General features: G+C 34.5%; 1 protein-coding gene across 4 annotated transcripts; it reads left to right on the top strand.

Moving 5' to 3' along the window:
• The first annotated feature begins 5,978 nt into the window (after positions 1-5,978).
• Positions 5,979-10,193, top strand: LOC130986575 (NAC domain-containing protein 41-like). 4 transcript variants are annotated; one of them, XM_057910013.1, is made up of 6 exons: positions 5,979-6,349; positions 7,305-7,508; positions 8,368-8,594; positions 8,702-8,872; positions 9,466-9,775; positions 9,851-10,193. In XM_057910013.1, the coding sequence occupies exons 2-6, from the start codon at positions 7,349-7,351 to the stop codon at positions 9,979-9,981; spliced, it is 999 nt and encodes a 332-aa protein (XP_057765996.1). In that variant the 5' UTR covers positions 5,979-6,349; positions 7,305-7,348; the 3' UTR covers positions 9,982-10,193. The 4 variants fall into 4 exon arrangements, with proteins under 4 accessions (XP_057765996.1, XP_057765995.1, XP_057765997.1 ...); XM_057910012.1 differs by having other exon boundaries at positions 6,028-6,349; positions 7,343-7,508; XM_057910014.1 differs by having other exon boundaries at positions 6,280-6,349; positions 7,428-7,508.
• The last annotated feature ends 14,012 nt before the right edge of the window (positions 10,194-24,205 follow it).

Here is a 24,205-nt window from a genome sequence, read left to right as displayed (position 1 = left end):
AAATTGATATTGCTAGGCTTAGCTCAAAGGAGTAACTTCAGCTCAAGCTTTAAAAGAATTAAAGCCCAACTTAAAAAGTCTTCGACCCAAAACAATTAAAATAGGGGTCCAAATAATAATTAATGTGGACTGAAAAGAATTAATCTTAGCCCAAAAAGGTAATTTAATCGGCCAAAATGATGAATTAAACTGGCCCAACGAAATATAAATGGGACTAGAATAATAGCCCATCATAAAATATGCATCAGCCCAACTCCTTAATTAAATCGAGCCCAATAGAATTAATGAGAAGGGCCAATTAAATAAAATACTGGCCCAATTCGAATTTAACTGTGAAAGCCCAAGAAATTAAATTAAAATCAAGCCCAGTTTAAAATAATTCGGCCCACAATAAATTAAAAGGGAAAGCCCAATTTCCTTAAAATAAAGAAGCTCAAATTCGGCCCAATCAATAACTCAAGCCCAAAATAATTAAATGCAATGGCCCAAACCAATAAAAATAAAAACAAGGCCCAGCTCTGCCTCATTTCAGCCCTCTCTTTCTCATTTTCAAATCAATCGGCCCAATTGAAAAATAAAAAGTTAGGCCCAACTATGAGTTAAATGGGGGAAGCCCAAAAGAATTACTCTCTCTCTCTCTTTCAAGAACAGTCGGCCCTCATCTCTCTCAACAATCAGTCGAGAACTCCTACCCCAGAACAGTCGGCCTCCCTCAACATCAGTCCAGGCTCCAGACGCCGTCTCTGCTCCGACCGGCGTCGGCTGCCGCCGAGCCTAGGCCCGGCGTGGTCGCTCCCGCTTCTCTCTCCTTATCTCCGAAAAACAGCCGGCCCCTTTTTCTCAATGATCAGTTGCGGTTTCTCTTCACGGAAGGGTTCACCGGCGCGGCTTCGGAATTCGGCGAGGTCGACGGTCAGACGAACCTTCTGCCCTCATCTCACTTCCTCCTTAGTTCACCATATCAGCCAACGGCGTCATCGAGCCCTAATTCTCTAAAATAGGACGCGACCTGTCAGCCCCTTTTCTCGCCTGAAATCGCCGGCGACGCTGCCGTATTCCGGTCTCTCTCGTTGCACTGTTGCATCCGAAATTGCCTCTGTTGTCGTCTCTCAAAATCAGGGGAGGTCGCCCCAAGATCTGAGCCCTAATCTCGGCCTATAACTATCGCCGCCGCCGCGGTTCCCTGGCCATCAATCGGCGAAGCCGGCGTCGTCTCGCCTCCTCCTCTGAGTCGTTCCGGTCCCGATTCAGACGTCAAAGTAGGCAGGGAGTCGAGCCCTGATTCTGTTCCATCTCCGCCACCATGGTTCTGCCGTCATCTCCACCGTCTGTGGAAGGCCGGCGATTCAGCGTCGTTGCTCTATTCGCGACACTACTGCTGTTGTCGCACGATTTTCGCCGAGGCAGCAAGACCTGCCGCCGTCGTCGTCGTCTTGGCTCGACCGATCAGGCAGCCGGCCTCATTTCTTAAAGCTAAGTTTCAATCCTCGCCTCTTTTCTTTTCGTTATAACGGTCCGCAACGACAGAATATAAACAGATGCAATCTAAACTCTCATTCGCATGTGACTCGTACTATGCTCGTTCAAACTCGAATTCTATTAACACTTGTTCACAACAGTGGTTGGTGTTCTACATGATAAAGCCTGCGTCTGTTATGTTATCATGCTTATGAGAGTCTTATATCATCTGGAATTGATTATGCTTTGGTTATGTCGCCTATCATGCTTGAATGCAGTAATGTGTGACGGAAAACAATATATAGGCTAAGCAATACCTTGAAATGTTTTGTTCTTTTGGTTGGCGTTGTTGAATGCAGTGGGGGAAATACTCTTCCAGCTTGATAGCAGCTGAATCAATTCCTCCCATTTGAATGACAGCGCACGCGGAAAGAAAATATGAGGGAGTTGCTAGCTGATAATGAGATTATATGGGAAGAGTTGTTGATTTCTCCAGATGATGGATGGGAGTGAGTTGCTGTAAATTGATGTTTGTGATGGTGTTCGACTATGCAAGAAATTCTCTGTTATAACATTGCTGCAGGTATAAGGGAATGTTAATGCATTCTTGCGTGTGGTGGTGGGGAAGGGAGTTGGTGGAGTGCAAAGCTTGGTGGAGAGCAAAGCTTGGTGGACACACCTTTTCCTTTTCCCTTTTCTTATTCTTCTTTCTCTTTTCTTCTTTATGCAAATGCCAATTTATTGTGGTGTAATTGGAAGGTATGAACGAAAATTGGTTGTAAGAGTTTGTAAAGTATGAGAATGAGATTGATGAATAAATGAAGTATATCCTCATGCCTTGGTGATGCTAATACTGTAATAAAATATTGGCTTCGATTTTCAATCATTTCATTTCTGTATCTTGCTTGATATCTTTTTCCTTTCCTGCTAACTTAATAAACTGTAATTTAACTTAGATTAAATCCGTAGATTTAATCTGCGTTGCAGTCGAAATAATTCCTCGACTTCTATGCACTAATAAATATAACTGCTTCTGTTTTTCGATTAATAAATAACATGACTTTGCTAAGTCAGTTACAACTTGGAAATAATAATTATTGAATGGCTCAATAATCCGTCGCGTTTTTTTTTATACGTTATAAAAGTATAAAGCTAAAATAATAACTCCGTTTCTGATAAAAAAAATTAGGACCATAAACTGGATTCATTTATAAAAATTTTTGCATTTACTAGTTTTAATCATAATTAAAAGAACGGGCTACTACAAAAGCAAAGCCGTTGCCGCCTTTAAAATGAAAACAACCTCGGACATGAGACCACTTGTCTCGAAAAACCCCACCCGCAGCAATAACTCCAGGAGCTCCCGCCGCCGAGCCATCTGTATTAACTTTAATCCATTGACCAACGGGAGGCCACCAGTGAACCTCCACCATACAGGGGGGAGGAGCAGCACGGCTCCTCACCCCAATCGCACGAGTGATCGAATAGTCAGCCCAAGAATTAGAAATATTACCCAACTTCCGGAAAACCCCATCAATCTCCATAAAGTAAGCCTTGACAAAGGCCAAAACCGCACGTCTATCAAAGCACAAATCCTCAAAAATAAGCGCATTGCGTCCCGACCAGATACGCCACATCAGAGTGATAATTCCCGCCTTCCAAAAAGAACCAATTTGGGAACTCCAAGATAGATTCCAAGCCAGAACTAAGAAGGAATGAATATCCATGCACCCCAAGAGATTCTCTTTACCAAACCAACCTAAAAAATCAGTCCAAAGAGGGTGAACACACGAGCACTCCCAAAGCACATGCGAAATCGTCTCACTATCTCGGAGACACAAAGAACAAGCATTGGGCGCAATTAAACCTTGCCGGATCAGAACATCAATAGTAGGCAAGCGCCCATGGAGGACACGCCAACAGAGAATAGATCTCCTCATCGGAATAAAGTCCTCCCAGATCCATTTGCCCCAGCTAACAGCAGGAAAACGATGGCAAATATTAGAAAAAGCCAAAGAGGCCGAAACCTCACCCTTAACCGACTGTTTCCAATATCTCGTATCCCTCTGGCTGCCCATCGGAATACGCAGAATATCATCCACAATATCAGGATAACGAGAAACAAAGGATGTCGTGAAATGCCAAACACCATCATAAAAATAATCACTAACCGAGAAGCTCAGAAAATCATGCATATATATCGGAATTTTAAGTTTATCCACAAGCTTGTACCCAAGCCAATCATCCCGCCAAAAGTAAGTATGCTCACCACGGTCAATACAAACATAAGAATCATCCACCAACTGATTGACTTCTTCTTTCATCCCAATCCAAACAGAAGAGTTCGACACCGAATCCTTTGCAACCCCAAAATTGTTTAGATATCTCGATCTCAGAATTGAATGCGCCCAAACAGTTCCCTGAATTAACTTCCAAGCCAGCTTCATCAAATAAGATTTGTTCATTAACGTAAAAGATCTAATGCCGAGGCCGCCTTCTTTCAAGGGGGAGCAGACTCTACCCCAACTAACAGCACAGCTGGGCCGTTTATCAATATTTCCCGACCAAACGAAATTACGACATTTCCTGTCAAGGGAGTGCAGTAACGATTTTGGCCATTTGTAAACCATCATGGAGTGAACAATCGAACTCTGAATAACCGACTTGACTAAACAAAGCCTCCCAGCCATAGAAAGATGACGACCTTTCCATCGAGCAAACTTCTGGACAATCCTATCATGAATTGCCTGAAAGAAAGAAGCTCTCGGACGCCCAACGAAAATTGGAACTCCCAAGTAATTGAAAGGGAGGTTCCCGGTAGTGAAACTGAGCTCACGATGAATAGCATTTTTCCTGTCATTGAGAACTCCCGAACCAAAGTAAATGCAAGACTTCTCCAGACTACACTGCTGACCCGATATAGAGTCATAGTAAGAAAAGATCTTATGAATTTTTCTAGCATTCCGAACCGTAACTTTACAAAAGATCATAACGTCATCCGCATTGAAAAGTTCGACTATAGCGCATCGGTTCAAGATGCCCAGAATCAACGCAGCTGCTAAAAAGCCGACTCAAGATATCCTCCGCAATTCCAAAGAGAATCGGAGAAAGGGGATCTCCCTGACGCACTCCGCGAGAACAAGCAAAATATCCCCGCAGCTGACCATTATAGAGAATAGAAAGCCTCGCCGAGCTGAAAATAATAGAAATCCAGTAAATGAATTTCTCATGATAGTGATTAGCTCGCAAAACTTGCAAGATAAAATCCCATCGAATAGTATCAAAGGCTTTTCGGATGTCAACTTTACAAGCCATATTACGTCCCCTGTCCGTGCGTTTCATACAGTTGAAACCTTCCGAGCTGAGCATGATGCAATCATGAATATTACGCCCGCTAATAAAGCCGAATTGATTGTCAGAAACATGAGACGCAGCCACCACGCCAAGACGAGAGGCAAGAATCTTCGAGATAATCTTGAATAAGAAATTCGAAAGGACAATCGGGCGAAGATCGGCAACAGTGTCGACAGAATCCTTCTTGGGAATCAAAATCATCGTACTGGAATTACACCCAGAAGGTAAATAAGAATGGCGAAAGAAATTCTGAACAGCCGCAATGACATCCGCTTTAATCACATCCCAGCAACTTTGAAAGAAGTTACCAGAGAAACCATCAGGGCCAGGAGCACTTAAAGCATCCATATTAAAAACCGTCGCCGCAATTTCACTCTCATCGGGTATACTTACCAACCGCGCATTCTGATCATCAGACACCCCCGACTCAAAAAGCGCATCAATCTCTAACTGATCTCCAGAAGGTCGACCATCATCAGTGAAAAGAGACGTAAAGTGGTCAATAATATGATTCTCAATAATAGTGGCATCATAAGTCTCTCTACCATCAATCTTGAGGCGAGTGAAAGGAGCATTCCGTTTCTTGAACTTGGTCAAACGGTGAAAAAACTCAGTATTCCTGTCTCCATCCCGAAGCCAGTTTGCACGACTTTTTTGCTGAAGCAAACAGTTCTTATGTGTCAAAGATACATTTAGCTTTGCCTGAAGACTAACCTCCTCATCAAAGAGATCGTTCGTGTATCCAGAAGCAGAAATCTTCCCCTGAGTAGTCTCAAGCTGTTTCATGAGAGAAGAAATGGAGGAATTACTCAATTCATAAATACAATATTACCAATAATTTTATTAAAATTTGTGTCGTTCATAATGTGATAAATTTTTAATGGACGAAGAAAATATATCAATTTTATTTTTAGAATATGAACTCCATACTTCATCTTTATAATTTAATTTAAAAAAATCTTTTATTTACTGAAAAAATCACCTTATTACAATATGAAGATTATAAATAATTTAATTTTAAAAAATCTTTTACTATTTACTAAAAAAGTCACCTTATTACATCTATTCAATCATCTATTTTTACATGGTGAATTTTTTTATTTATTAAAAGCACCCTAGAAATTGTTTTATTAAAAGTAGTGCGAAATAGTTTTGGTGGAGTGGGACTGTGGGAGTATATGGTAAAGCCGAGGTATATTGTGGCGTCAGCGAGGAAGGAGTAGATGGTGTCAGCAGCGATGAACAAAAATGAATCTTCCTCGAAAGAGGCTGAGGTGGTGGTGACTCAGACTCAGCAGCGTAATCCCGCCACTGCCACGCCGCCACGTAATTGGCTTCTCTCGTTAAGCAACCGCAGCCACTGTAGTGCAGTTTACTGTGAGATCGAGTAGTAACCAACCCACGGTCAGCTTAGCAAAACCCCCCACTCCCTCACACTCGCTGCCCCTATAAATACCGACCTCGCTCATCATATTTCGTTCCTGATTTGGATTACTTTGGAAGAGAGGGTTTCACTCACTCAAGCTGGCAGCTCAAGGTACAATCTTGCACTTCAGAAACGTCGATCAATTTTGTCTTCTTTTCAACTCTTTTTGTGTTCTTTGCTGTGCTAATTTATTTATCATATCTTGCTGCTCTTGTTGTTTGATTCTTTGTTTCTTGGTCTTTTGATTGATATTTTCATTTGGTTTTTGTGGGTTGGTTCGTCATGTTGTGATGAGAGTTTTTCTGTCAATCATTTGAAATTTCATCGTGTATTGTCTTCTTCTTCTTCTTCTTCTTCTTCTTGAAGTATCGGAGCTTTGTAATTTCATGTGTTCTTGCGTATGTGCAGTATGCTGTCTAATTTCATTTTTTTTTCCCAATTGAGCCAAATCGTAGACATTTTGGTTGCAATTATTACGTTTGTCCCGGTCGATCGATTTATGATTGTTTGTTTCATTTATTTCTTCCCTGTTTCTTGACTCAAAAACTTAATGATTGAATGATAGTAGGATTCAACAGTTTCTCCAACTTGAATCATTTAAGGTAAAAGTCGTCAGTTTATATGTATACATTAACTGTGCACACACTGTGTGTGTGTGTGAAACCTTTTGCACAAACATTTTACTGGGATATTGCAATAATTTATGTTCACCTTCAAGTAAAATTTATTAGATTTCTTGCAAAAGTTGTGGTTCACCTTTTCATTTCTTTTTTCCAGAGTTTTGGTTTAGATTTAGTGAACTCTGCCATAGTTTGTGCGAAAGGGGACTATTTTTGCTCAAAGCTTTCTGCATTGTAATTTGAATATTAGCCATTGCATAATTGGCCAACAATGTATATAGCACTAGACTTTCTGCAGTCATTCAGATCTACTTAAAATTGGGTTGTGGTTATTGGTTAATGGTTATTATCATTTTAGATTCATTTCCTTTCCTCTCATATTCTTTTTGTTTAGTCTAGATGGAAATTCTTGCGCTTCAATTCATTTTTCTCTCTTACTCGATCAGATAAAGCACCGTGTTTTTGCTGCTCTCCACTCACTTAGGTTGAGATGTGTCCCCCGGCGCAGCCCCCTCCTTGTGAGATTGGTTTTTACTGGAGTGATGAGCAAATCATTTCGTTACTTGCAGATTACTCACCAGGATCCTACCTCCCCGATAACGTGCTAGAAGATTCAAGCCCTTTCCTGTACCCACCCTATAATTTACCTGGTTAGTCTTCTAATTCTTGCTGTTAAGGATTTATAGAAGTTGAATTTTGAATTATTCTTGACTTGGTCCAAAACTACAGTAACAGTTAATTTTCAGTTTGGGCTGTAGATCTTCTTGTTTAACATCTCTTGTAGAACAAGTTGAGGGTTAAATCACCATTGATTCAATTTGGTCAGGGATCTTCACATGGTGTCGATTATGTTGTCATTGGTTTCATAATTCTTGTTTGATCCTAATTGGCAGTTGATATCTAACTACCTGAAGCTTTTGTTTTTCTTACTGTAATGCAACAATGTAAATTAATTTCCAGCAACGGCAGAAAGAGTGTTTGGCATTTTTCTGATTGAATCTGTCTTATTATGGTCAGTTTCCTAATTTTATTGTATTGATAATGTGGTTATTTATTGTTTTATTGTTGAAAATTTACTCAATCCATTTAGTTGTTGTGTTTATGTGAACAACTTATAGTTAAAGATCCAGATTTAATGGCAGAGGCCCTCATCATCAATACTCAAACACATGATTCAGATGTCAACAGCCAATTTTAGAGTATGATATCTTGAGAGGGAGTGGTTCAAATAAAAACTTCTCATTACGAGATAACTGTGAGAATTCTTACACTGAACCTATAAAGTAAGTGCATTGAACTCTACACTCAGCAAATGTCATGACTTACTTATAGGTTCAGTGCAAAAGTTCTCACATTTGTTTGAACCACACCCTTACTCGAGAATTGTCATATATATAATTGCTTTGAGGCGATTTGGGTAAACATAATAATAAGGACAATATAAAACCAGATGTCACCATGAGGTTTTAAAGCTTGCTCCCAATCTTACAAATGTTGTCCTCCTCGCAGAAGGAATGTGGTACTTGGTCCACTCGAATGAGGAAAAAGAATCGGCTCATGGGTTCTGGAAAGCCAAAGGAGAAGCTTGTGAGGTTTATTCAAACAATGTGATAAATGGTTGGAGAACCACTCTCGAATACTTTGAAGGCTTACCTCCTGATGGAAAACTAACTAATTGGCTTATGCAAGAGTACATGATTACGCCCAAGGAATTAAGTGACAAATGTAGGCCAAAGGTACACAAAGGAACAATTTAGCATTTTCTTTGGTTCTTTTATATTCTTTTATTTATATCAAAGCCAACCTACCAGTAAATTTGCCGGTTTGGTTGGAGATTGTGCAGGCCACCAGATTGCTATGCAGAGTCTTCCTCTGTAGTGACCAAATATCCAGAAGCAAGATGAACCCCCAAAATTGCAAAAACGTGATCGAGTCAAAGAACATCAATCCAGTGAAGTCAATTAATTCTGACACAAATATAACCACTCACCAAGACACTGAGCGTGAATCTCAGGTAGGGTCAGTGGCTTGATTTTTAGGTTTTGTGGTTCATATCCCGTTTATCTTTTGAATAGATTTCCTTAGTGTAGTGAATCTTGATATCTACTACTAATACTGATTATTCCTCGTCCATTACTTCTTTTGCTCACACGAAACCATTTTCATTGGATCTTTTCTGTTTGTTTCTTTTAGATCTTTTTTCTAGCTGTTCATCTAAGATACAAAGATGCCTCCTATATGGCGTATTCACTTCTCGAGCTCGATTGCTATAGTATTGCCTAGGATTGGTTTATGACTTTATCCCTAGCTTTTGTCATATGTTACTTAAAACATATATTAGCAATGCCATAAACCTTATTCTGCTGAATGTACCAAAATGAGAAAAAAAAATGAATTGTTTTGTTTTTTTGCACTATAGAAACTTCTGGTGCCAAATTTAGGGTGTTTATAAGCCTACGTTGTGTGATTTGCCATCTTTGTTCTTGTGAAAGAATCATTTCACTTAGTTTTAGTAAAATGTTTATGTCCAAGTTTGATGCTGAAGTTGTCTATTCCGTTTGTGTTGTCTATTCCGTTTGTGCTTGAACGTGGTTAAATCATTTGTAGGCAAAGAGAGAATGTGAAGTCGTATCTGATACGAAACCAAACTCTCCTCCCCAAGACTTGTCCGAACTAGAATGCTTCTCGAGAGGCGACTTCTTGGAATTGAATGATTTAGAAGATCCGGAATCACATTCTTCAAGCTCACAGAATTCAAGCTGTCCGAGCAAGTTATCAGAAGAATATTTTGGCTCCACGGATTTTCTGCGGGATCTTGAGGAGGAAGTGGAGAAGAGTTACAGACAGGAGCAATTTTCAAGTTTGGGTTACAGATTTAGCATGCAAAGCGACGTAGTTTTGCAGGCTGCTGTTTCCGGTATGTCAAGAAAAACAAGTCCATTTTCTAAATAACATCACTAATAAACACTGATCATTTATTGCTTGCTCGTAGGTTCTTCTGTATTGTGCGATTCTGTAAAAGGTGCCGAGACCCCGAGCACCAGTGCAGGAAGCTCGACGAGGGAAGAAAAGAAGGCTGGTTTCAACAAGTTGAGGACCTATTTCTGTTTTGCAACATTCTAAATCCCACAATTCTTCTTCTTGGAGCTACAAAACTTCAACAAAATTCAGAATACGAGTAACAACATTAACCCTATTGCTCATAGGGATAGAGAGGGACCAACACCAACACTTACTATGTAGTTATTAATATCTGCTTGAAGCTGTAATTCATATAGGGTTTGTGATAGTGTAAAAAATTTAACATATTAGTGATTGTTTTGACTGTAGTAGCATGTACCACGTTTCTTCATCACTAGTACATATATAATTTAAACAATTATTGTCCGAATATAAATTCTAAGTAAAAAAAAAATTCACAAATTGGGCCTAAATTTGGGTTGACGAAATGTTAAAATTGATCATCTACATATTGACAGCTCATGCAATTGAAAGAAGGCTTTTACTAGGCCATGGCCTTCATTTTATTCAAGTTAACTTTTTATTTAAAATAATTATGAATTTATTATTTTACCTTGTAGCTCATGACTCCCAAATTATTACTTGATATATTGGTCATTTTATACACAGGCAATCTTTTGTTTCTTAAAATTGGAACTACAGGTATAATATAGTACGTTTATTAGTATTTATAATATTGTTTTTAAATGAACGGCTATAGTGAAGAAAACAAGTAACGTATAGAATGACTTATTTATTGTGATGGACTATGGGGATATAGAGAATCGCCCTAAAAGAAATTGTGTTTGACAAAAGAATTTGAAAGAGAAATGAAATATTGTATGTGGCCTAAGTATAAGATTTATTTGGGCCTGGTTTGTTTCATGTCTCTAACTTTTTGCTTTTATATTTCATTTTTTATATTATTTGTATTTTTAATTTTTTTATTAATTTTGTATTATTTAAATATGAATTTTTAATAGTAATAATACAATTTTGTCTTTTAAGAACCCAAAATTGTTGTATTAAGTGACATCTATTAATTTTTTTATTGATGATTAATGTTATTTGCTCAAAATGAGATCGACTTAAAGTATTTACTTTACAATCTATAAATTTAATATTATTATACGTATTTAATTATTGTTATATAATACTCAATAAATTTCATATTATACTCATTAAGTTGATAATATTGTTATTATACACTATTTTAAATCAAATACTAATATTTAAATTAATATAATTTTATAATTTAAAATTTTAAAAATAAATATATCGTAATTTGTGCATCACACGGGAGGTCGTACTAATAAGTAAATACTAATAAGTAAATTGGGGATATAGTGAATAAATCGCCCTAATATTTGACAAAAGAATTTGAAGGAGAAATCAAATATTGTTTGTGGGCTAATTATCATATTTATTTGGGCCTAGTTTGTTTTATGTCTCTAACCTTTGGGCCTTTTCTTTTTTTGAGGAGACCTTTGGGCCTTTTTGTCTAAGCTTTTCTCATGTGTCTCTTTCTTAAAATAGTTGAAAACCAAGGTACTTCGCTAACTTGGTTTGAAGTTATTAAATTTGGATTACGTTTCACTTCCTTATTTTAATATGTAAAAGTAAACATAAGACATCAATCTGTAAATGAACAGAGCTATTCGAAATTCAATTAAAAGAAAGCTTGTTCGAAGCTCGATAGTAAACGACTCGAGCTTGAACTTGACTTCGAGCTCGATAATTAAACCGAGTCGAACTCGAGCCTAACAACGCTTGACTCGATGAACTCGCGAACATATTCAAATTTATTTGTTCGTGAACATGTTTGTGAACTTGTCCACAAACCTTTAATCGAGCTAGTACACGAGTCCTAAACGAGTTGAGCTCGAGCTCGAATAGTGATTAAGATCAACAACACATTTTAAACATTGTTCAAGTCTTTCATGAATTTTCAACGAATTCGTGCTCAAATATCATTTTATGCAAACATCTGACGAGCTGAGCTCAAGCTCAAACTCAAATTCGACATTATCGGGTATCACACAAGCCGATCTTGAACCAAGCTCTAACTCGATAAATGAGTGATGAGCCCAATTCGACAATAAGACAGAAGTTCGAATCGAACTCGAACACCCTCATATTAAAATGATCAAGCTCGAACTTGCTGTATTCGACTCGACTCGTTTACAACATTAGGCATCATTAATTTGTTTTACCCCGTCCAACCTTCTATAAACTAGACTATATGAATATGAATCAATGTGAAATGAAAATGAACACACTAGTGACCAATTTGTGCTCGTGGGATTATCGTGTACGAATCTTGCCGTAAATTCCTAAATCTTTTTCTCGATTTTTATAAGATATACCATAGAGAATTTTCAGCCGGACTTTCCAATCATGATAGTGATTTCATTCATAATATACAATAATTTACACTATAGCCAAGTAAAGTGGAGGAGGAGGTAGTTTTTTGTTTGTGTTTGTTTTATAAATGAAGTAATTTGGATATTGTGGTCAAATTGCTTTATTATATTCCTATACCAAGTTGGTGCATTAAAGATACACACCAAACTGAGTTTCCACACTTTTGATCATTGCACATGCTATGTGAACATGACTGGTTTTTTTTCAATGCATGCTGCTATGACTTTTTCCAAAATATCCAATGAAACAGCGCCGAAATGATCCTACGCCTCACAATCACGATAACTTCATCAACGGCCCACCGTGCTCCGCCGTGGCGGGAAAATTTCCTTCATTTTTTATTTATTTATTTATTTATAGGAATTCGCACCCAAAATATTAATATTGGGTGACCATTCAATAAATCACTTTATTGTGCAATAATTTAGAAATCATATGTAACAAGTAAATTATACTCAATTTATTTCATTTTAAATATCTCAAAACTATAGTATTATTCTATAATTTTGACACATTTGAAATGAAACGGAAGGAATAGCATTTAAAAATTTAATTGCGATAAACTTATATTGAATTTGAATATGTAAACTTTGGCCTAAGGAAATCCAGTTGAAATTCAGTTATAATTTATGAAAAGATTGCATAATTCTTTGTAGTTTCAATTTTTGACTTGCATTATTATTCTTTAAATATGATTGTTTTTCCATCCCATATATTTTCTTCCCGGCTTAGAAGAAGGCAAGAAACCTTAAAGAAATTAAGTATACAATATATGGTCAAAGTAAAAATACTCTCTCCATTTCTAAAAAATTATGGTGCAATAAATGACATGAGTTTTAAAGAAAAAAAAAATGTGATAATTGTATTTGAATTGAAATTGAGTCTCACACCTTTTTACAAATAGTGAGTGAAGATGTTTGTTGAATCATTTTTAAATTAAAAAAATCATAATTATCAGAAACATATCGATATAGTAATAAGACCATGATTTTTAGGAAATAGAACGGACGGTAATAGATATAATGTGAAAAATTAAAGCATTAGAATAGTTAAAGATAATGGAACTATAACGAGCGAATGTAATAAAGTTAGAATTAAGAATGTGAAGAATACATGTATTTTATTCTTTTATGAAATTAATTGAAGTTTGAACAATACTTCATGTGGTTGGATAACATTTGAATAAATGATAATTTATCATATATATTTAGCACAATATATCGGGAAATATGTTTTTTAAAGGCAATGAACTAATATAATCGGCATTGGTAATAAATACTTCTCCGTGAAGCTTGAGCAATATTTCTTTTTGGATTGTTCACCAAAATTTGAGCGCTTTCCTTATATGACAAAAAAAATTCATTTTATTCTTTTTTTCTCTTTTACACATACCACACTTAACACAAACAATATTTTTTCACTTACCACACTTTACATATAAAATACTAACTCCATAAAATCTGTGCCAAAAAAAATTGCTCAAGTTTCGCGGGATGAAGGGAGTAACAGGATAGCTTGCAAGTTAATTAAAAATATTCAGTATTTTTGCAATAATATTTTAACCTTTTTCTTTGTAGCGATTTTGTTTTTTAATTTTTTGTATCAAGTTGGATTTAAAATTTATATGTTTATTCGATATCAAAATTGAAGTACGAATTTTCAAGCCCATAGTTTGGATTGCCTTCTCTTCCCATGCCATTGATTTCATTACCGGACGTCTAAATTTTCAATTTGAACCATTGGTAAATGGTAAGCTCCACTATTTAAACGCAAATCTGTCAATAAAATTAATAACACAACAAGATTATTTACATAATACATTTCAAACGCTTTTAATTAATTTTAAGTTTTGATATCGAAGGTGATTTTAGTTTAAAGTAAAGGTAAATAATAAGGGTGGGCCCCATTGATTTACAATACAAAAATACGGAAAAGTCCATGCTAGGATACATGTAGTGAGTATCACCCCTTAGGATTAAAACACGTGGCATAGCTTTATTTATATATAAACCCGCTGAACCCCTCTTCAAACCCGGTTCCTAGAATAGCTATTTGAGTTAATCATTCTCATTTAGTCTCATGTGTCAGAGGTTTAAAGTATTTGCGTAAAATAGTAAGTATTTAAATAAAATAGCTAATAAAATTGAACAATAATAATAATGAAATGAAGTGTGTTTTTGTAGTACAATATATATAAGTCAGAGGTTTAAAGTATTTAAGCTAAACTATAAAGTATTATCATTTGCAGTATATTAATTTACTCTATATTCGTGTATCAATTATTAATATACACTATAAATGCCAAATTTATATACAATATAAATTATCAATAAGCCTATACAGCCACATTGTGGCCACCCACAATTTAGTTTAATTGAGAAAATTTTAATTTGTTTAATTTATTTTTTAAAATAAAAATAGAATTTAGTTATTTTATTGTATTCTCTACATTATAGTTATTTTTTTGTAATTTTTTTGCAATTTTTATTTTTAATTTATTTTTTAATAAAAATAAAAAGTTTCAAAAAAATTATTAAAAAATAACAACAATGTAGAGAATACAATAAAATAACTAAATCTTATTTTTATTTAAAAAAATAAGTTAAATAAATTAATTTTTTTTCTATTTAAGTGAATTGTGGATGGCCACAATGTGGCTATTTAGCATTACTAATTATTAAATACTCCCTCCGTCCACGAATTAAAGTCCATTTGAATGTTGGCGCGGAAACTAAGAAAGCTGAAAAATGTGTTGTGGGTGAAATAAAAGGATAGTGATTAAGATAGTATATTATTTTTACTAATCTTTGATTAGGAGATTGCTTTTACTTTTTTAATTTTTGATATTGACATTTGTAATTGATTTTCCTTATTTTCGTTCTTCATTTTACAATTAAATTTTGTCTTACTTTTTTTTGTTTATTAATGGACGAAAATTGTGATAATAATCAGTTCTTAAATTATTAATGGACGAAAAATGACGAAATTTTTATGTCTTACATTTATAAAAAAAATTCTGTTTATTAATTGACGAAAATTGAATTTAAATTAGGAGTAGAATTACTTCTTTAATTAAGTGAGTTAAAAAATGGGATGTGATAATTAATGGCAAAGGGTAGTAATTTCAAGTATTACATTACATGTAGATGTAGGATAGACTCTCCGACGGCATATTAATAATATTAATAAAATATTAATCGAAAATACTCATTATTGAGATAAAATATTAATAATAATAGTAAAAAAAGATTGGATAATTTATTAATAAAAAATATAAGTGAAGAATATTAATGGTATGATATATTAAAATAATATATCAATTAAAAATATTGACGAAAAATATTTTTGCATAATATATTAATAAAAAAATATTATTGGAAAATATTAAAGGTAAAAAAATATTAAGACAATATATTAATACAAAATATTTTTGAATAATATTTTAATAAAAAAATAGTGAAAAATATTAATGGTATGATATATTAAGAAAATATATTACTAAAGAACGATAATGGAAAATATTTTCAGATAATATCCTAATAAAAAAATGGTGAAAAATATTAATGGTATCACTAATAGTGTTGATCGTTCTTACGTTAAATTATGATTCTCATATTATAATTCTAAGTTCTAAACTTATAAGTATAAGTTTTATAAAACTTATATTTGAGATGTAAGTAAATGCTTCACTTGTTATTTCATAAATATCAAATTATAAATATAAATTTAAAACTTATATTCATAATGTTAGTAAATGATTCACTTGTTATTTCATTAATATCAAATTATAAGTATAAGTTTTAAACTTATATTTATAATGTTAATAAATGATTCATATTAGTGGAAAATATTAATGGTATGAAATATTAAGACAATATATTAATAGTTTATAATGTATAGTTTAAATTTGAGAATAGTTTGTAGTTTGTTGTTTACATTTAGGTTCTATAGTAGTTATACATTTTATAGTATATAGTTTATAGCTTGTTGTTTATAGTTCAAAGTTGTTGTTTAATAATTATCAAAGAGTATATGATTTGCATTAATATTTTAAAAATATAGTATATTTGATAGTATATTTTGAAAAATATACTAGGTACCAAAATAGATTTTTATATAGTTCAAAGTTTTTGTTTGAAATGATCATAAAGTACACAATATAAAGTATGGTTTATAGCTTATATTTTGAATTTCACGAATATAACTAAAATCCTAATTTAATTTCTATTGTGACCTTATATGAAGAGGTAAGACATAAAAATGTCCCAGTATTAATTGCGATCAAATAGCTTTACTAGAATAATAATACTAATAATAACTGGTAAGGAGAAAATCATAATAGCACATTAGTATTTACAATATTGACTTAACATAAATAATGGCAGATATGACAATTTATTTATTATTAGTGGTGTAGGCTGGGTTAATAGGGATTTGGTGTAGGCTGGGTTAATTTACATGTGAACCGGTTTGAAAGGGGTGGTTCATGGGTTTTATTCCTTCGCCACGTGTCGCAATCAGAGGGGTGATCCTCATTAGGGGTGATCTAGCATGGACTTTACCCAAAAATACGTATAATAGTTGTTGGCGGGGACACGTAGTCTGATATTGAAAAGGACAAGAGTGATGGTAGATAAAGACAGGCTCGGTTGGTACAAGTGGGGCCCAGCGTTTATGTGCGGGAATGCTTTGCTTCCTTATTTCCCGCCTCTCTGTTGCGTCAAAATTACCTATGTACCCTTCTGTACTTGACACCTTCCCCTTTTCACTAATTTGGGGTCTATGTCAGAGAAAAGGGGACCTGACATTTATGTTAATGTTTAAATTTTTGTGATCACCATCAATTTGCTTTCTTTTTTTAAAAATTAGTGCTAAATAATGTTGAGGGCTCAACTTCTTGTGACCAATATGAATATTGAAGACCCAACCACTTGAAAAATTTATACTTCCTTCCTCACAATTTAAATTGGTATAAAGCATTGCATTGGATGCTAAAAATTGAATAGTTTATAATAAAATAAAAGAGTTAAAGTATTTTTTTGTAAAATAAATTTATTTAAAAAATTGAGCAAAAAAATATATATATGTATATTCTTTTTTATAAGTAAGAAAAGAAAGATGAAAGATGATTATTTGTAAGTGATAGTGTCATTTAGTATAAATAATATAATTAAGTAATGAATTATGTTAGCTTATTTTAGGTGTTTGTTATTTTACATCGTGATTTATGTTTAGATCTTCCATTTTAGAAAGTACTCATTCCGTCCCAAATATTTAGTATAAATAATATAATTAAGTAATGAATTATGTTAGCTTATTTTAGGTGTTTGTTATTTTACATCGTGATTTATGTTTAGATCTTCCATTTTAGAAAGTACTCATTCCGTCCCAAATATTTAGTATAAATAATATAATTAAGTAATGGATTATGTTAGCTTATTTTAGGTGTTTGTTATTTTACATCGTGATTTATGTTTAGATCTTCCATTTTAGAAAATACTCCCTATGTCCCAAAAATCTTGACACATTTTCAAATAAGATATAATTATTATCTTATATCTCTTATTTTATCACTTTTATTACATTCTCTCTCCTACTAACTACACACTTAAAACGATAATCTATAACTCCTTAATTCCCGTGCCGAAACCAAACGTGTCAAGATTCGTGGCACGTAGGAAGTAAATTATTTAAAAAGGTTCAAATAAGAGAAAATACATCGAAATTCGATGGGAGTCAATTTACATCGCAATTTATAATTACTTTACATCGTTTTTATAATTATATTACTTCTTTCGTCTCAATTTAATAGGTCACAAGTGATGGGCACAAATATAACGAAACAAATGATTTATAATAAAAATAGGAGAGATAAATTAACTTTTCGTGATGATATATTTGTCCAAAAAGTAGGAGAGATAAATGAAAATATTTTTTTTAATGAAAAGAGAGATAATTGTGTATGAACTACAATGACATATGATGTAAATAATGAGTTATATGATGATATTTATTAGTATGTATTGACTTTACATTTTATGAGATAGCCTATTAAAATGAGACGCCCAAATAAAAAAAAATATAGCCTATTAAATTGAGACGGATGGAGTATATGATATTCTAACACTTCGATTTTCTCATTAAATAATATTAGATTATTTTCTAGAATATTTGATGAAATTTGAGAAAAATTGGGACTCATTTGGACTTTGAACGGACTAGATTGAAATCGGGAACAATCCGTGATTTTTAGTTAAATAAATAAATTTCATTTATTATGATTTCGAACGTCTCCATATTTCTAGTCATTGTGAAGAGTTTTCAAATGCGAGCCTACTGGCTCTTGAATTTTTTAGAACGGATCTCCAATGAACAATGTGAGTTAAATCTCGATATATTCTTAAAACGCTTGCGCACTCTACTGCTTGTGTAGACGATGATGCAATTTATTTGCGTCATTGATTACACAAATAGGCTTCTGAAAAAATTATAAATAGGGGACTTTCTCATAAGAATTTAATATTCATTTTAAATTTTAAATCGCTCTAAAGAATTATTGAAGTTTCGAGTCGAGCAAGCGACTGCTGGGTATGCAGTAATTATGATAAAGCAGTTAGGGACCTACCCATCGTCATTGCCTAGCTGCCGCCTCTAGATTGTCGTCTTTCTTGCTCTTTTTCATTTATCTCAAATTGAACTAGTCATTTTGTAGATTTCAATATGTAGAACATATTTTCCTAAAGTAAGGATTTGGAAATATAGTTCCATGGCCATAGATCTAAAATATCATTGTGGCCATGCGCCTCCAAGTGATTGTCAGGCTGATGGTTGGTGTCGGCTTTAAGAGTTTTGTGTTCTTGGTTGTTTGATCAATCAAGTTTTCGGAATAGATTTATCATTTCATGTATGTCGATGATTGCTAGATCCGGGCTTTTGTCATTTTAAATTAATTAAAAATATCAAAAACAACCCATCGCTTGTGAAAATTTTCATGCACATTCATTCTAACGCGTGGGGTTCTTGGTGCTTGCCTTTTATTGGATGTGATATTCCATTTTACTTCTTTGTGTTTGTGTGTGATATGTGGGATATATGCGATTGCATTATGTGGGAGTGGTTCATTGGATCTGAAATGGTAAAAACATGCTCACTTATGAAGTGTTGGTCGGAAAATGACATCTATGATTCAGTTTATTTTGTATGAGATGAATAAATTTATGATATTTACAATTTAACAAGTTTGTTGATTTGGTTTATTTTATAATAGGATTTGTGGTTGAATCTTTTTTATTTGTGGCTAAACCACTTGGTTTGCCCCTGAATATTGTTGGTTGATGTATCTTCAAGTTGGTTTGGTGACTGAACCCTATTTATTTGTCGCTAAACCACTTGGGTTGCCCTTGAATATTGTTGGTTGGGGTGTTCTCTGGTTGGTTTGTAGCTAAACCTTGTTTATTTGTGGCTAAAGCATGAACACTATGTAAATAAGAGTATAAAATAAACTAAACTAAACATAAAATTCATTTCAGACTAGTCGTTAACCTTAAACATGGTGTTCATAGGTCCCGTACATGCTTACAAGGGAGAACTCCAAAAAAAAAAAACATATTCTTCAATTAAACACCTGCATCTTCTTGAAGTCCAAGTTGTTGCATCATATCTTAAATTCCATCCATCGTGTCTGCATTTATTCCTAGTTGTGCAAATAGATCTTCATTAGAATGGATGCCTTTGTCAATCAGATATAGTATGCATTCCCTCACAAGTATAAAAACAAGTATGGAACCTCGAAATTCAACGAGAGTATATCCTGCCTAATTAGAGCATCCTTCTTATGAGGGATCTTATAGCAGTCTCCATCAGAGCTAAAGATTGGCCTATACACTGCACAAATAAACATCACATTGGTGATGAAATTTTGCTTTTGCATGTCTTGTGAAGCTTCGTCTCTCCAGGGGTTAAGTAAAACATGTGTGAACTTTTTGTGATGTAGAACCATTTTTCATCTATGTGGACAGTGTTGTATATACTTTAGAATTTCAATGTTCTAAAAATTCTATCATATTCTAGGGTTTCTAATGAAAACCTTAACCTAAGCAACTTGTTAGGTGCTGTAAGATCGGGCTTTATTACATTTGAGTGAGCTTTGTGAAGGATTATTAGCCCCAACGGGATCATTTCTTGGATATCTTAATTTACCATACAACGATTAATCCTAACATGCTCCTATGAATTTAATTGTTGCACGTTGGAGTTAGAATTACTTACTTGTAAACTGTATGCAGAGGCTGTCAATGATTGAATTGAACGACTCCAGTTCTGATCTTCTGAACTGTGTCCCGCTCAGCTTTCACCGTTGGATGGACAACGAGCTATGAAAGTCCCAAGAGAGAACTCTGCTTCACACGTCTGACGCCTCCCTACTGCTCTCAAAATCCTAATATTTTAGTGTGCATTTTTCCTGAGAGCAGACAACTGTATTTAAAATAAAATACACGTGTGGGCCGCCAGTTTCTTAGTGCTAGGCGATTTCTCCCTCTGCTAGGGCAAGGAGACTTTGGGCCAGTCCAGGGACCAGATATAAGGAATAAAGATGGGCCTCAAATAAATTAATTCTCCATGGTCAGCCCAGACCATAATTAATTTATAAATATTAGTTCATTCATCTAGAGAACCAATATTGACTTACCCTTTTATTGCCGGTGATGAGTCGGGGCTTGTATTTAGACTTATTAAATCTCTGTATTTAAAATATCCGACATCCATTAATTAATTAGAGCTCTGACAGCTTAAATTAATTAATCTCTTTGTAATCCTTAAGCAGTACCACTCAAACTTTATTATTGCGCCTGAACTTAATCAACCTGCAGGGTTTAACGCAATAAACCTTATTGAGCTCCTTAAGGGGATGTCATTATCCTTTACCGGATACGGGTACTAATACAGATAATCAAATATCATATATTGACCGCTATCACCCAAGATACAGAGTACTCAAGTTACTATATAACTCTCACCCATAGTAAATCAAAGTGATACACGAATCAACACATATATTCGAAATCTTATTAGTATTAAGATTCTATTAAGTCACCGAGATCTTGATTCTTCACTTATGTTAAACAGAAGAATACATCTCACTGTGATCCTATCAATACGTTATGACGTACCAGTATAGACAAGTAGTCAAGACAAACCACTTCCATCTATACCGCAGCCTAAACCAATGACTCGTCCTAAAGTCATTTCGGCTGTGATCATTTTATATCTCTTAAGATTATTCCAATTATATGATCTTCTGTGATCTACAACACACCATATAATCTACTTATAAAGAGATAAGGAACATACATGTGCAATTATGAACACAATCAGATAGGAGATTAGATAGTGGTAACAGGAAACATTGTATACAAGCATAAAACGTTCTTGCTTTACAGTATACAAATCCAACACTGTGATAAGCCCTATCATGTCCATCTCCCCTCTGTATTTTTGCTGCATGAATCCCACATGGAAGCCTTCTAATAGTTGATCTTTTGGATATGTCTAAGTTAGCAATTAACTCTAAATCAATGTGGATTTTTTTTTCTTGGCTTTAAGATTTTACGACTTGTTGAATTACCTCACCATTTTGTTGTTGCTTTCTTGTTGCAGCCCATATATGACTGATGGTTCTTCTTGAACTGGACCATTTGGTATTTGCTTGTTGTATTTTGCGGCTAGTTGGTTTCTCATTCTTATTGTCTTCAAACTGAATAAATGGAAGCTCTTTCTAGAGAAGAAAGACATTTTCTTCTCATTTTGTAACTGTGTAATTTGTTTTGTGGTGAAGGGGAGGGCTTCTGAAAGTGAATGAAATTGATTTAGCTAAGTCTCATGTATTTATATTTATAGGTGGTTGTTCATGTAAAAATTATGAAATTTTGAATTTTTTCATGGATTGAAATGTAATTTGGGTTTTGGCATAATATGTTGAAGTGGGTGCCAATATTTTGGTGTTTGGCAGGTTAGAAAATGGCGCCATTTGAAGTGATAATTTCACAATACTTTGAGCACGTTTTTTATGTTCAATTTTTATGGGGTATAATTTCAATTTTAATTTCCATCATTTTTTCTTTAATACAACCGTGCAAGGAGAGTAAAGGAAAATAAATCTGCAATGATAATTTCTAAACATTTATGTTCAGTTCGTGTTCAGGTTTTACCATTCAATATTGTCATAAATATATAGGTAAATTAATCTGAAATGATAAAGAATACGTGAGCGTAAAGGAAAAATTAAAAGTCATTTTATTTGGACAAAATAAGAATAATAAAAAATTCTTAAACACAATACTAAGTACGTAGAACACATACACATTTTTTCTAATTTTATTCTCCTTAATTAATCTTTGTGCACAAAAATTATAAGCCATAAATAATAGAACAGATGGAGTACGATATTTTAAATTTTTTATTAAATCAAAACAAAAAACAAACGATATTTAAATTGATAAATAAATTTTATCTCTTCTTTGTATCTCCAAAAAACACACACCCTCAAAATTTGAGCAATATCTGATATTTTTGGTTTTGTTTTATTTTTTCCATTCCTTCGCTATATGTTTTAATTATTTTTAGTTGGGGATTTTCAACTGCCCAAAAGAGAAGGATAAGTATTCATTCTTCTGTGTGGCAACTAATTCAAGCACGAAGAATTCATTCGCAAAAATAATTTAAAAGATTAATTGTGAATTAGTTTGTAGTCCGTTGTACACACATCTTAAAGATATGTATAGAGGATAAGCAAATAATTTTAAGCAGTGATAAGTTGATAACAGCATAATAGTGACAGTACCGTGGCATAAACATACAACAATAATTCCCTCTCAAAATAAATACACAACAATAAATGTTGTTTTTACCCTTATTACTTGAGCAGGTATAATAATAATATCACACGATTTTGTTGCAAAGAAGCTGACGGAGGAGAATAAGAGATGGATGATCTGGGATTTCAGTGAAGAAGAGATCAAAGCAGCCATCTGGAGTTGTGACGGTTGCAAAAGCCCGGGGCCAGACGGATTTAACATCAATTTCTGGAAATCCTCCTGGGAAACTGTTAAGAGCGATCTACTTAAGGTTCTGCAAGAATTTCACAGGTATGGAAAAATTCCAAAGGGAGGTAACTCATCCTTTATTGTACTCATTCCCAAGAAGGAGGACTCAGGGGCGCTTGAGGACTACCGGCCGATATCCTTCATCGGTAGCATCTACAAAATCATCGCCAAGATCCTCGCGGGAAGAATGAGAAAGATCATGAACTCCATCATTGCCGAAAATCAGAGTGCCTTCATTTCAGATAGACTTATCTTGGATAGCGCCGTGATTCTCAACGAAGTGGTGGGAGAAGCAAAAAGGAATAAAAAGGGCAGAATTGTGTTTAAAATCGACTTCGCGAAGGCTTACGACTCCGTCGAATGGGATTTTCTCGACACTATGTTGGATCGCTTTAACTTCGATCCTGTTTGGAGGAAGTGGATTTCAGGATGTCTTCAGTCGGCATCGGCGAATGTTCTGGTCAACGGTTCGCCGGCGGGGGAGTTTCAACTCGAAAGGGGACTAAGACAGGGAGATCCGCTTTCCCCATTTCTCTTCCTGGTTGTTGCCGAAGGTCTCCATTCCCTCATGACAAAGGCAGTGGAGAAAAATTTAGTTCATCCGGCCATCATCGGGAAAGAAAAGATTAGGATCTCACATCTGCAGTACGCGGACGATACTATTTTCATTCTTGATGACAGTGAAAGCAACGCTCCGGCAATGCGGTATGTGCTGGGTATCTTCCAATTACTCTCAGGTCTCGCGGTTAATTTTGACAAAAGCAGCATTATCGGGCTAGGTGTTGACAGAGAGAAAGTGGAAAGAATGGCCGCCGAACTGA

Source organism: Salvia miltiorrhiza, chromosome 5 (genome assembly GCF_028751815.1).
Source record: "Salvia miltiorrhiza cultivar Shanhuang (shh) chromosome 5, IMPLAD_Smil_shh, whole genome shotgun sequence".
Taxonomy (NCBI): Eukaryota; Viridiplantae; Streptophyta; class Magnoliopsida; order Lamiales; family Lamiaceae; genus Salvia; species Salvia miltiorrhiza.
This window is presented reverse-complemented; position numbering and strand designations above follow the sequence as displayed.